This window comes from Jaculus jaculus, chromosome 11 (genome assembly GCF_020740685.1).
Source record: "Jaculus jaculus isolate mJacJac1 chromosome 11, mJacJac1.mat.Y.cur, whole genome shotgun sequence".
Classification (NCBI taxonomy): Eukaryota; Metazoa; Chordata; class Mammalia; order Rodentia; family Dipodidae; genus Jaculus; species Jaculus jaculus.
Window position 1 is genome coordinate 61313707 of NC_059112.1, and position 15145 is coordinate 61328851.

Here is a 15145-nt window from a genome sequence, read left to right on the forward strand (position 1 = left end):
GCTAAAGGATCAGGAAAGAGTACCATACTGGGAAAATACCCTTCACTTATCTCCTGCTCTATAATCATGGTCCCTTCAAAGTTCAATAGGTGTGCCATGTAGCCAGAGCTCCTCAAAGTAGGTGACAGTTCAGGACTGTTTAGACTCTGCCTCTGGCTGTGCCCTGGACATCATGATTCTTCCTGCAACCCTCCACCCTGGCCACCTGTCATTCTCTTTGCTTGTTTTGCATCTTTCCATATGACAGGCTTGGACAACACATTCTAAGTCTGAGCTCCTGGTGGCTTCCACTCTATTCCAAACACTTTCCTATCCCACTAAGATCTCTATTTGCTCTTGCAATTTTTTTTTTTCAAAAAATATGTTAGTTTTTCCCCCAAGTGAACACAGAAGCCCAGAGCTGCTTCCTACTACTGTTGTGTACCAGAAGATACTACATAGGAACTGGCTAGGCAAAACGTGGCACCTATTGTCCATGCCCACCATATATAAACCCTAGTAACACAGGAGTAAACATTCCTGTTATATGGACTAGGAAGTCACTCCATAAGAGACCTCAGGTGGCTTACAAAGGAATACCAGAGACCAGACTATCGCATTTTCTTTGCTGCTTTTGTTGTGTGTGTTTGAGATAAGGTTCACTGTATAGCCCAGACTAGCCTGAAACCTGCAAGCCCCTGCTTCAGCCTCCCAAGTGCTGTGTGTGGAAGAACTCTTCGCAGAGACTATTATACTCTAACCTATGAAAAAAGCTAAGAAAAACCAGAGACATTTCCAAATCACAAGAGGGACAAGAGAAGAAACTATAACAGGAGCCAAAATAAGAACATACAGAGCTAGGGAAGAGCCAAGAGAGGATCTCAGGACCAAAGTGATTGTGAAAGGTCTTATGCCATCAGAAACTAAAAGAGATAACCACCCTGCTCTTTCCTTACAGCTCATTGTTCCTGTGGAAGGGATTTTCCATACTGTAATTCCATCCTCCTGGTTTGCAAGCTGCAGGGGGCAACTCTCTTTTCTCAGTGCCCTTCTGAGCCTCTCCATTTCCCTCCCCCAGCTCACTGCAGTTAGTATTACCCACTCATGACCCCTGAGATCTAGAATCTTGGGGCTAAGGGAGGCCTATACGAAGGAAACCAGAGAGAAAGGGAAAGGGCAACTCCACTAGAAGGCACAGCAGAGCATCCCTGCCCTCCTGTTTAGAGCCCTCCCTCTGCTCCCAGATAAATATTCATGGAATCTCCAGCTCAGTCTTTCTGAAGCCCAGCCCCTGGGCAATGTCCAGAGGAAAGTCTGGGGCCCAGAGAATGGAAAGCTAGGCCTCAGTATCTGCAGCGTTTTCACAAGCTCACAGAGCTCTTCACACAGTGAAGGTCATATCGAGTGAATCCCAGAAAACTTAAGCATATGTAAACCAGAACCGCCTCAGGAACTGTTCAGGAAGATCATGTCCCAGCTATGGTCTAAGTTTCACCAGTTCCCCTCTGCTAAAGCCAAACTTTCTTGAATTTTCCCTGTTACCCTCTGCTAAAGAGAAAGGCTACTACCTCCTCCTGGGGGCTGAGAGACCTACAGCGCAATGAGAGACCAGGAATGGTAAGTTTCCTCTAAAGACCCTCCCCTCGGGCTGGAGAGATGGCTTAGCGGTTAAGCGCTTGCCTGTGAAGCCTAAGGACCCCGGTTCGAGGCTCGGTTCCCCAGGTCCCACGTTAGCCAGATGCACAAGGGGGCGCACGCGTCTGGAGTTCGTTTGCAGAGGCTGGAAGCCCTGGCGCGCCCATTCTCTCTCTCCCCCTCTATCTGTCTTTCTCTCTGTGTCTGTTGCTCTCAAATAAATAAAAAAAAAAGACCCTCCCCTCATTCTGTCTCCCACATCTCCCATTCTGGGCTTCTTGAAGTAAAAGGTCCTTCAGCCTTAGGTGAGATTTCATTGTCTTTTAGTTTCAAATTATAGTCACCAATAATAGTAAGAATGGCACAAATGGCTTCCCCACAGTGTGCAAGTATTATCAACAGCCTTGTAAGGCTCCTCTGGTATCTCCGGGTACAGATGAACAGACTACTGCTCAGAGAAGTTGAGTGATTTACCCAAAGCCAAGACATTAGGAAAAATCTACCCAAGATCAAAAGTCAAACCCCTTCCTGAAGCATCATCACCTGGGCACCCTCCAGAGCTGGAGGTAGGTGAACCCTCTGAGAGAGGTGGGGAGGCCACAGGGGTCAGGTAGCAGAAAGCCTTTCTGTTCCAAGGGTTAGGCTGAGGAGCAGCTCTGAGAGGCCATAAGGTGGCTATAAAATGTGCTATGGACTGAGGCCTATAGAAATGAGCTAATACCCTCCTAAGTCCATGTCCACCACAAAGCCAGGGTCACACTCTTGGGATTTACTAGCCAGACACCAAGATCAAACTTCTGAACAGCTTTATACATTCCCTTTCCTCTTCTGCAGATGCCTAAAGACCCAAATGAGAACATATCCAGGAAATGGGAAACTGAGAGTGAAGAAGAGTCCCCCAATAGGTGCACTGAGATCCTCACTCACCCTGCCCTAAGTTAGTCCAGGACAGCACAGCAACATCACAGATCCAACCCCGAAGGCACAGGGCCCAGAAGGAGCAGCAAGGGAATGTGGATAGGCAGCAGGACAGACAAGGGGCATTAACTCACAGGCAGGATGTGGCACCCTATGTTGCGTGTTCTCAATTCCTAGGCCCTTGTATCTGTATCTGTTTTATAGAGTCACAGAATCAGCAGCAGCAGCCCCATCAAAGGAAGTCAAAGCCTCCTCTCAGCCTTTCCCTTCCCAAGTACCCACAGTGTTCAGGCTGGTGCTGCCCTCTAAGTTGGCTAGTCTCAATGCTTGGTCATGTCTCTCCTGTCCCTTTCTCAAACACAAGCAAGAGTTCTAGAGTTCTGCCTTCAGAACTCTCCCTGTTCAGCAAGGAAGCAGTCCCTATTAGTTTCACATCCCCAGTAGATTTCCACTGGAACTGAGTAACTCCTCCTTAGGAGACTACATGGATTGAGCTGTGTCCTGCCTGTGCGCTCTTTGCATGGCTCTCTACACAGTAACACAGGTCTCCAAATATTTCTGTACTAGTTGTACTTCTGCTTGGCACTGATTTAAGTCCAGTCCAAGCATAGGTGAGAGAGGCCCCTTCCTCCTCCCAAGCCTACCCAAATGCTATGTCTCCAGCCTGCTCATTTTCAGCCACTTAACATTGTTTTGATTTATTCCACCACCCTTACTGGTAAGCCACTGTGTATAAGGCACAATGCTGGTACCCTAGGCACACTGGTGTCCCACTAATGATTTCAAGACTGCTCTGTAGGTAACTAGAGAGTGGGGAAGGAGGCAGAACAGGAGAGGTGAGTCAGGTTCATGTTGAGGTTGGGGCAGTTACCTACATTGCTCAGACTCTCAAGTAAAGCAGTGAGCAAGAAGGGACAGAAGTAAGGATTCTGGAGATGAGTTGACTCTGCCAACTCATGATCACATAATCACATGAGATGGCTCACAGGAGACCCCAGGCTAGAGGTTCACTGGCTCAGAGAACAGAAAGAGTTCTGCTCAGAGGACTCCAAAATCTACTACTGGCAGCCCTGGTGTGTGCCCAAACACCAATGGGAAGGCTTCCCTCATTCCCATTGCCATCCACAGACAATAGTCCACCTAAAACAGTTTGCTTCAAGACCCACTGGTGTCCTCCAAATCTCCAGATTCACCTGTTCAGGGACACTTATACCAAGGCTATGAGGATTTCTCTATCTCTATCCCAGTCTCTGCAATCACACCTGGATGGCCCTGCCAAGTGCACACAGCTGCCTACAGTCCTGAAAAGGGCTTCTAGAAACACTGACAGTGCAGCCACCCACAGTACCTTTGGCACCATCTAGAAGCTCTGTTTACCAGAATGGATCAGTAACACACATTTCAGATGTAACATCAATAGTACTATGTGCTCCTTGCAAACTGCAAACTATTTTCAATCTGATTACAAATGCACGTGTCTCTGCATTCATGAATTTTAGACAGAACACACTCAGGACAAATCACTTACTTGCTGGAAAATGCAGAGACTAGGAAACGTTCTAGAAATGTCCAGTTTAATAAGCTCCAGGCTGGCCTCTCTGTCTGCCGCTGGAAATCCAGTATCTGTCAAAAGATTGAGAATCGTTACACTCTTCAGAGCATAGGTGTGGGATAGTTCCCATGCTCTGAAGTTTTACAACATGGAACAAAGAAGTCCTTCGGAAGTACACCCACCCAATTCCATCTTGACCCAGACAGTTCACCTTCAGAGTGCATGACAGGAGCAGAGTCTCTCACTTTAGAGAGCAAAACATCTCATGGCACCTGCCAAGGCCAGCGTACTACCAGATGATTCTCTGGAGCAAAAAAAAAAAAAAAAATCAAAACCTAACTTGACATTGCTTGTCATCCCCAAGTGGAAAAATAAGTACAAGCTGAGGAACACATGTGAATGAACTCAGACACAAAAAACCAGATCAAGTTGAAGAACTTCTACGGAGAACTTGGTGGTCTCAAAGAATTAAAACTATAATTATTTAACTATAACCAGCAATCCCACTCAAGGGTACCGCTGAAAGGAAGTAGTATCCATATGTGGAAGAGATAACTTACCCCCTCTATGTTAGTACAGCACTGTTTCTAATCACTAAGAAATGAGCACCCACATGAGCACCAACAGATGAAAAGACATGTACAAGAGGATACTATCAATCATTAAAAAAAGGAGATCAACATGGATGGACCTGAAAAACATTATACCAAGTGAAATAAACCAACCACAGAAAGACCAATGCTGCATGGCACGGCTCATAAATGCAGAGAGCAGAATGGTGGCTACCAGAGTGGGGGCAGGGAAGAACTGAGGAGACAAATTTTCAGACAGGAGGAGTGAGTTCAAGGGTTCTTTTATACAAGTTGTAACAGCAGTTAAATGTGCATTGTATTCTTAGAAAAATGCTAAGAGAATGGAAGTAAAGTGTTCTCACTTCCTCTTTTTTTTTTTTTTTTCTGAGCCGGGTATGGTGGCAAACACCTTTAATCCTAGCACTCAGGAGGCAGAGGCAGAGGCAGGAGGATTGCTATTAGTTCAAGATCAGCCTGGGACTACAGAGTGAGTTCCAGGTCATCCTGGGTTAAAATAAGAGTCTATATCATAAAAAAAATACAAAAAATTTTCTAACTAGAACCAAAAATATAGTTCAGTGGCACATATGCTCCCTAGCATGTTTGAGACCTTGTGGTTCTATCCCCAGTGCTACAGAAGAAAAAGGGATGTGGGCTCTAACTATGTGAGTATTGCACATATTAATTATAGCTAGATTTAGTCTTTCCATATTATATGTTTCAAAGCATGCCATATATGGTAGGTATTTTATAATACTGTCAATTTAGAAAATGAGATAAAATTGTAACAATATATGCTGGAACTTTTTCACTGTAGCACTTATGAAATTTAACAAATATTCAGAAATAATTTGTTTTATATTCTTGGAACTTTGATGCCATGAAAAAGTATGTGCTTAAGCAAAAGAAGCACATTCTTGTGCATAGTGGGCAAATCTAAAGTCTCACGTAAGAGATCTGCTGTGCTGCCACCTCTGGGAGCAGTCCTGATATTCCTCTGTAAACCAGTACCCAACCAATGGGGCACCAAACCACTGTAAGTCACACGAACAGCTTGCTCAGCAGCAATAGTGGCTTGCATAGCCCTCTGACACGCTGGGACACAAATCTTCTCAGGAACTGGTGGGCTCTACTGTTATTTCCCTTCTGTCTTTGTTTAAAACCCCCCTTTGCCATGAAGCCACATTGTCACATATGTGAAGCACTACTGCAGAAAGGTGACCTCTGGTCTGTGAGGAAGGACACTCACAAGTGACCCGAGTGGCACCAGGGCTTCAGAACTGGATGTACCTTCATTTTCCACTTCCGAGCCTCCCATGCTGAGGGTCCGCCACCGCTCCTTGGCCCGGGCAAGACAGATGTCAAACAGCTCTGGAATAAAAGCCTCCAGGTGAGTCTTACATGTATATAAATACCAGCAAAAACTATCTCTTCAGCCATAATAGAATTAAGGCACACTTACTCTTCTTGAACAATCTTGAGTTTGGCCTGAAAGTATGTTGACTATTTAAGATACTGCCATTTAGCTGGGCATGGAGGCACAAGCCTTTAATCCCGGCACTAAAGAGGCAGAGGTAGGAGGATCACCATGAGTTTGAGGCCACCCTGAGATTACATAGTGAATTCCAGGTCAGCCTGAGCTAGAATGAGACCCTACCTCAAAAAAACCCCAAAAGTAAAATAAGATACTGCCATTTAAAAAGAAAGACCATGAGGCTGGGCATGGTGGTATATGTCTTTAATCCCAGCACTCAGGAGGCAGAGGTAGGAGGATCGCCGTGGGTTCGAGGCCACCCTGAGACTGAATTTCAGGTGAGCCTGAGCTAGAGTGAGACCCTACCTCAAAAAACCAAAAGAAAGACTGCGAGGATGGTGAAAGATAATGATTTATTGTCTATGCTTATGGAAGTTGCAATAATTTGTTTCTTTTTAAGGAAAAGACAGACTGAATAGCTACCACTGGACTTCGTACTTTCTTTGCTATACAACCACCTACAATGTACCTTGCTCTGATTTGCTGTGACTAGTATACTACCTCTCCCAGGTAGTAAAGGTCTTTCACTCACCTCTGGAACAGAGCAAAAGGCCCTGGGACTGACACAGAACAATAAATGAATAGCTGATATACAGATGCAGAAAGAGTTGAGCAGAAGCCCATTTGATTTCAAATAGATGTGAGCCATAATCACAAAAGATACAATCCCAAATGCTAAAATCCCTAAAGATAAAAATCTCTAAAGTCTAAAGTCCTGACAATATAATTCTGAAAAAAATTAATTATTAAAAGACATTTACTCCCATTTTTTAAATTAATTATTTATTTATTTCAGAGTGACAGAGAGAGAGGGAGAGAGAGAGAGATAGAGAGAGAGAGAATGGGCGCGCCAGGGCTTCCAGCCTCTGCAAACGAACTCCAGACGCGTGCGACCCCCTGTGCATCTGGCCAACGTGGGACCTGGGGAACTGAGCCTCGAACCGGGGTCCTTAGGCTTCACAGGCAAGCGCTTAACCACTAAGCCATCTCTCCAGCCCTTTACTCCCATTTTTAAAGGGGTATTTATTTGAAAAACAAAATCACAAGCAAAACACTTCACAGGCTGCTTTTCAAAATAGACAGTAAGAGTGCTATAAGCATAAACAGTATATTATGGTCAGCTGTACAGGCAGTTATAAGCAGATGAATTACATTCATAACAATAAACCAAAAAGCAAAACACAAATACACATCACTATGGTTAAATGACAACTGTGTGCACACTGCTTTAGAATTCTGGCCATCTGAAACTCTGTTGGACAGACAACCCAAGTCCTATAACAAGATGACCAAAAGCCAAGACAGTTACCACTGCACATTCAGTTGTCCAAGTAGCTGAGACCTCAATAAATTCTTTTTTTTTTTTCAAACTGGAGAGGCTCCCAAATAACATCCTTCACTTACTAAAGAAGTTAAATGTCTTTAATGTATACACACACAGTCAACATGGTAATCTTGTACTCTCACGGAGTTAGATTTGCAAGAAATGCATAAAATGAATTAGAATGCTCTAAAACTTTTGTATGATTCATATTTCCAATATTAAGAATGATTATGAAGATTAAATACACAGCATAGCAAGCTGAAAAACTAATGCCAGAAGTTTTTTTGTTTGTTTATTTATTTATTTATTTATTCGGGAGTGACAGACAGAGAGAAAGAGGCAGATAGAGAGAATGGGCACGCCAGGGCCTCTAGCCACTGCAAACAAAATCCAGATGCATGTGCCACCTTGTGCATCTGGCTTACGTGGGTCCTGGGGAATTGAGCCTGGAACCGGGGTCCTTAGGCTTCACAAGCAAGTGCCTAACCACTAAGCCATCTCTCCAGTCCAATGCCAGCAATTTTAAATAGTGGGGAGGGCACTTGAAAAACAGGGAAAAGCAAATCTGATATGTGTAACAGAGCATTACAGAGTGTTGCAGTCAGGTTCACATTGCTGGCAGAAATCACCTGACCAAGAGCAGCTTGTGGGACACAGACTCAAGGGGAAGTTCCATGATGGCAGGGGAAAACAGTGGCATGAGCACAGGGTAAACATCATCTCCTAGGCAACATCAGATGGACAACAGCAACAGGAGAGTGTGCCAAACACTGGCAAGAGGGGATCTGTTAGCCCACCCCCAACAATACACTGCCTCCTGGAGGCTTTAATCCCCAAATCTCCATCAGCTGGGAACCTAGCATCCAGAACACTTAAGTTTATGGGGGATACCTAAATCAAACCACTACATTCCAACTCTATTCCCCATAAACTGATAACCATACATGATATAAAATACAATACATTCAGTCCAACTTTAAAAGTCCCCAAAGTTTTTAATCAATCCCAATGATGTTCAAACATTTCCATAGTCTAGATCTTTTAACTGAGCCATAATACCCCCCAAACCATAATCGCACAGAATAAACACTCACACTGCAAAAGATGGCATTGGGCAGGGCAAAAAAAAAATGCATGTATGTATGTATGTGTGTGTGTATACATTTTTTCAACCAATACAAGATTTGTTTGCAGCAAACAAACTCTGTAGCTCCAAGACCAACAACTCTAGTCAGTGACAAATAATAATTATAACCAGCAACAAGTCTCTGCTGAATTATCTTTTCAGCCCCAGTATTTGACTTTAAACCTCTCTCATATAGCCTTTTTTCCCATGGGAATTGTGGGTTTTTGGAATTTCAGTTTCCAGGATTTCAATATTTGAAATTTTAACCTTTCAGGACTATGATTTTTAGGATATAATGGGCATTGTTCTGACAAGATCTGATACTCTGCCTTGCCTTGCCTTCCCTTACATGAAAAACTTCCCCTCAAGACTGTGAGTGGAAATAAACCCTTTCCTTCAATCAGATACTTTTGTCACAAGAAGGTAACTGCAACACACCATATGCTAACGTTACTTTATTGAACTTGACACTCAGGGCCTGTCTCCTGGACAACTTAATACTATTCCTGTGCCTCTGGCTTTGAAATTTCCCAGCCCTTCATGCTCTGGATTATTGAGGTTTGTTAACCAATCATTGAGGTTCAATTTAGCCTACCAATATAGAATATTTATTATTTTCCATCATATTTTTTTGGAAAATAAAACTGAGCAAATCTGCTTTAAGGGGAGGGCACAGTATTTGACTAAAATTTAATTCAAGTAATGCTATTATAATCCAACAAGTAAAATCTTGATTAGTGACCCTGGATGCTCTTACATACATTTAACCTATGCTTGTCTGCCATGCAGAAGGGCACTTATGAAATATAGCTTCATATCTTCATTTTCCAGAAGTCTGCTTATGCACAGGAGCAATGGAGAGTGCTAGGAACTGGTGGCTGGAGCAGTCAAGGTGACCTCTGCCCTCTCTCAGCCTAGATCTAGGTGGGCTGGCCCATGTCCTGACTTGGAAAGTCCCAGAGTTTTGCTGTTTTTATGATTATTCAGTTGGAAATTTGAGGATGGTACCACATACACAGAGATGAAGCTTGGACTCAAATCAGGGGTAGGAGTCTGGATTCAAAAGATTTCCATCATTTTTGTGGGAGATTGGCAAAACAACTACATAGCCTGTGATCACCGTGTCACAAGTGAGAAACCTTGCCAATCAAAAGCAGAGACTGGCTGCCCCACAGTGAGTGAGTCAGAGTGTCAGAACTTCTGCTTCATGAATTTGCATGTCATCCTTGCACAGGGGCCATACTAATCTTCTCTGTATCATTCCAATTTTAGTATATAGTGCTACCAGAGGGAGCACAGTGTTAGAACTTAGAAAAGTCTCCCCAGAACTTTACTGACATGTGCTAGGGTGTGGGAGCAGAATAGTTATCATACTTTTTCAGACACCCAGCCCCAACTTCAGGCACAAGCCTAACTTGTGAAGAATGAAGTTTAAGGGTTTCCTTTAGTTATTTTTTACATATCTAGTTAGCTAATTTGCTTATTTTTAAAATGTTCTAAAAATTTGAGACAGAGAGAGAATGCATGTTCCAGGGCCTCTAGCTACTGCAAACAAACTCCAGATGCATGAGCCACCTGTGCATTTGGCTTATGTGGGACCTGGAGAATCAAACCTGGATCCTTAAGACATCATTGGCAAGCACCTTAACCGCTAAGCCATCTCTCCAGCCCAATGTACTTATTTTTGAGACATAATCTTGCTATGTAGTCTAGGTTGGTTTGGTAGTTACTATGTAGACCAGGGTGACCTCAAACTTGAGGCAATCCTTCAGCCAGAGATGAATGACACACCAGCCATAGGCACAGGGCACAGAGTGTGACCTTTCTCAAGAGAAAAATGAGGTCACCAAGTCTGCCCTGGCACGAACACAGCCAATTAAACAAGACATGAAGGTATAGAATAGAAGATGGTGCCACTCAACAATCCATGATTACTGTCTCAGACGACTTGGACAGGCAAGAAGGTTAAGGTTGAGGTCATGTGGGAACCCATATGGTACATTCACTTACTCAACAAATACTTGTTGAAGGCCTGCTATGTGCTTGAGGCTAGGTTGGGTTTAAGTGACAAAGCACACAGCAGGGCACTGATGACCCTGCTTCTGAGGCCATGCCAGTAGGGATACTACACAAACAATTTACCTGAAGTGAGCCAGTATCAGGTACAGACAAATGTCAAGACATGTACAAGGTTAAGTAGCTGTGATCCCATGCATCACAGGTTTTAATTTAAGTAAAACCAACCAAGCATGAGTGAGAGCCAAAAATTAAAATACAGAGTACTGCACATTGCAGTCCCTTTACATACACAAGAGGATTTTCAACAATACAGACATTTATGCTCAGTAACTTCTCCAAACCTCATCTTCTGAGGATATTTAAGAACTATCTCATTAAATATTATATATCTTCTCATGTAAAGATCTTAAAACAAAATTCTGTCAGGATGGATTTACCCAGAAAAGGAGTTTGGAGAAGGTTCTCTGTTATCCCTTTTGCAGGAAGCCAGTCACAATTTGTGATACTTAATCTCTGGTTATGAACTTGACAGGATTTAGAACCACCATAAAAACAAGTTTCTAGTCATGTCTGTGAAGATTTTTCTAAATTAGGTTAGTTAATAGGAGGCCTCTCCATAACTGGCACCATTCCATGGGCTATTACTAGACTGTATAAAAAGGAGAAAACGAGCTGACCAATCAGCATTCATCAATTTCTACTTTTTCCCTACTAATGTGACAATGTGACACCAGTTTTCTGCTCAGGCATGCCATCCTTTCTTTACCATGATGGACTCTACCTTCTGGAACTATAAGACAAAATAAATTCTTGCCTTTCCTGAGCTGGTTCTAGTCTGGTATTTTGTCCCAACAACAAGAAACTAATGAATATACCATCTAACTGACAGCTCTACTACTCAAGGAGGAGACAACGCCTGGGACAATGCTGTGATCATGGAGAAGCCAGGCTGTCCAGAGGACACAATAACCTGGCTAAAGAAGGAAGGCACAAAGCAATCTGCTTTGAACTTGAAAGCCATCACCAGAGTAAAGGCAGTTGACCTCAATGCACAGGCAGGTATGAGGCTCAAGTAGGAAGGAGAACAGGAAGGCCTATCTGTCCTTGGCAGCTCAGACTTCAAATAGGGAGAGAAAAGAAAGAAAGCAATTGCTTCCTGTACTAAGGCTTTATGTTCAGCTTGTGTGTGTGTTTCTGCCACCTATGTCCCTCTGAATACTCAGAGACCTTCAGGGCACTCAGAACACACTAAGGGAAGTGAGCCATAGCTTGTGTGGTGGACGTACATACAAGCTGAGCACTTGAGAGGTGGCTTGGGAGGGGTTTATATTGGAGATAAGAGTCTTGCTCCTGTCTCAGCCTCTTGAATGCTAGAAATGCAGGTATAAACCACCATGCTCAGCTCCTTTCTCCCAGTGATTCAATACTGGGAATTGAACCCAGGGCACTGCACATGCCAATGAAGCACTCTACCACTGAGCTTATCCCCTGTCTATAAGCTGAATACTCAGTTCACAGCATGACAAACTGCCTGAAAACTGTGAGTATGAGTCTCATCTCCTTGACATTTTATGTGCTTATGCCCAAGAACACCAGTCCTAATACAATATTCTGACCTTTCTAAGGCTGCCTGAAAAAGAAAAAAATCCCACAAACCACCAGAGTACCGCAACTACCTTAAACATTCCCATTCCCATGTCTGATGTGAGGTCCTGTCAACTCCTCTCCACCAAGGCTTTGAGGCCTATGTTTTCTCAGCTCAATTCAGGGACTCTACTTTGAACTCTATGGAAAAAAGTACCCAGCACAGAACAGGCCTGCCAATGGCTCTCTCCTGGCCTTTAAGCTATGGTTCCATGGCAGCAGCTGTTGTCCTTCTAAACAAACAAAAGGGAGACCCCACAATAGATTTCCAAGTCTATGATTAGGCAAGCCACTCACCATGGGTAATGTTCAACTCGTTGCCGATGGCCAAGCTCCAGACTTTACCTCTTACACTCGGAGGGATTCCCTGCCACCACAAGTCTCGAACTTTCCTAGAGCACCACCTGGACAAAATGGGAACATGAGTGTCTGAGTTTTCTCTGGATAGAGTCTGCATATATGCCTCACCTCACACCACCAGGCGATAAGGAAACCTTACCCTTTCCCTCAGGGAACTAATCATCTGGGTTCTACAGAGATCAGACCAACCTTCCACTGCTGTAACAAGTATTCAAGGGAGTACCACAGACCAGAGGGACAGGGCACCTCTCAAAAGAGTTCATAGTGACAAGTAGCAGCTTACACACATGAAGGACTGGAAGGACTTTCTGAACAATAAATACAGACATGGTAGTGCTGGGTGGCTCTACTGCAGAGCTGGAGGTAGAAGCAAGCCCCAAGGGCCTCACAGGGCAGCCCCACAGGGACAGGGGCCAGCTACATAGCACTGTACACAGGTGAAGCCTCATGTGTGAACTCTGTCAAAGTCTGATGCTAACTGGAAATACCTTAATAACACGGCCATTCATATCTGTTGGTCCTGATGAACACACAGTGCTGAGAGTAGACAGGTGCACACACACTGACTCCCATGTGCTTCTGGACACAGTGTGGAGGGGAGTGCTGGCTCTAGGGCTGCAGACCTCAGGCTGCCTCCCAATTCTAGCCTGACTTCTCTGAACCACCCTCTCTAAAAGGCAGAGGTTGAAATCTCCCAGCAAGTTTGAAGGGAGAAGTGTGTGGGATAAAGTACAGAGTGCTTAGTATGGAGTCTGGGAGAGTCCATGCACAGTCAATAGCAGCTGATGTTGTGTGTGCATCTGGGCTATACCCAACACAGGACAAAGTTGAGGTAGGTTCAGCTGCCATACTGACAGCAAGGGTCTAAGCAGCTTTGCCTTGTGACTGGGTCCTATTTACAAAAAGCATTCAGTGTATCTGGCAGCATTTAGCCTTTGATGGATGAGGCCCAAAAACTCATGCTATTACAGGGTGGATATTCCCAGAGGAAACCTTAAGAAGTCCATCTGGCCCTGTAGTGACAGTGAGTGATAGCAGGTGAGCGCTGGCATGTGACCCCAGCACTGGGATATGTGTATCAAAAGAGGAGGACACTGTAGAGCCCTGGAACTATTCTCATACTAGCCTCCACCCATGCTGACCTCATAGGAAAAAAGCAAGATGCACAGCTGACCCTCAGAAGTGTGGATACCACAGCTGCTAGACCTTGCAGGGTGTGTACTCTGAGCTGACACCACAGGTAACCATCAAAGACAGGCCAGCCTCCACCCTCACAGAGAAGACAGAAGATTGTGCAGACAGTTCTAGGGAAGGCAGAGGAGTTTTCTACAGGTAACTACAGTCAGGGTAGGGGCAGAAAAATCTTTCCTGGGGAAAGAATGAACTCTAGAAGAGAACACTAGTCATAGGGGATGAGACATGCAAAGGCCCCAAGGCTGAAAGTGAGCAATGACAGTCTATAGAAGGAAGTAAGCCATCTCACAAAAGAGCCTGTCAACTAAGTCACAGTGTAAGTTACTGAAATTTCAGGCAGGCAGTGACAAAGACACATGCTTTACAAGATAGCTGAGGGTGCTGAGAAGATGAACTGGAAGAAGCTGTCATAGTGTCCAGGCAACAAACATCTGAGCTGGACTAAGGCAAAAACTAACACCATCAAAGGTTTTACATATGTGACTATAGCTGCTACCCAGGATTGGCAGTGCCCAGGAGCCAAACTTACATGGTTTCCCAGTTTGGTAAGATCTCATTATTCCAAGTAAGGACAGCATTGCCAATGCTTTCTTCAACTTTGCACCTTTCCTCCAGTTGTTTTTTCCTCCGCTGGGCTTCTTTAAGCTCTGGAAATCATAATTAAAACCAAGAAGACATCTAGTAACTGGCTCCTCGTATCTTTTCTCAAAGAATCATTTTGCAAAAGCATAAGCAAAACAGCACCAAAGCAGAGCAAAGGTCCACTCTGAGGCTCACTTCTTATTCTATGGATTTTTATTAATTCTTTCTTTTGTTTTTATTTATTTATTTATTGATTTTTCAAGGTAGGGTCTTGCTCTAGCCTAGACAGACCTAGAATTCACTCTGTAGTCTCAGGGTGGCCTTGAACTTACAGTGATCCTCTTACTTTGCCTCTTAAGTGCTGAGATTAAAGGCATGTGTCATCACGCCCAGCTTAATTCATTTTTTAAAGTCAGGGTCTTGTTATGTAGTCCAGGCTGCCCTCAAACTTGTAATCCTCCTGTTGCAGAGTGCTGGGATTACAGGTGTACACTACCACACCCTTCTCCCTATGGATTTTAGAATGCTTAGAACTACCTATCTTTTAGTAAATGTCTTAAATACAATATACTTACCTTTATAGAAAATATAAGCACCAATACAGTTCAATTAACAGAAAATACACAAGCCTAAGGAAACCATGCCAATCAAAGCCACACACTGTAAAACACTGAAAGCCCCTCTTGTTCTCCCTACCCCACTCCTT

At 43.9% G+C, this 15145-nt stretch overlaps 1 protein-coding gene and 1 non-coding gene across 4 annotated transcripts in view; both read right to left on the reverse strand.

The window, feature by feature from the left end:
* The window catches only part of Tbc1d14 (TBC1 domain family member 14), a 179539-nt gene that overhangs the window by 21075 nt on the left and 143319 nt on the right, over positions 1-15145 (reverse strand). For all 3 annotated transcript variants that reach the window (XM_004655987.2, XM_004655989.2, XM_045161507.1), the window contains 4 exons: positions 14387-14504; positions 12601-12707; positions 5947-6027; positions 4061-4155 (listed from right to left, as the gene is read on the reverse strand). In XM_004655987.2, the coding sequence (XP_004656044.1) occupies positions 4061-4155; positions 5947-6027; positions 12601-12707; positions 14387-14504 (401 nt within the window). The remainder of the gene's footprint in view (positions 1-4060; positions 4156-5946; positions 6028-12600; positions 12708-14386; positions 14505-15145) is intronic.
* On the reverse strand, positions 9834-9937 carry LOC123453410. The gene has a single exon (XR_006632803.1). It is a non-coding gene; the product is annotated as a U6 spliceosomal RNA (small nuclear RNA).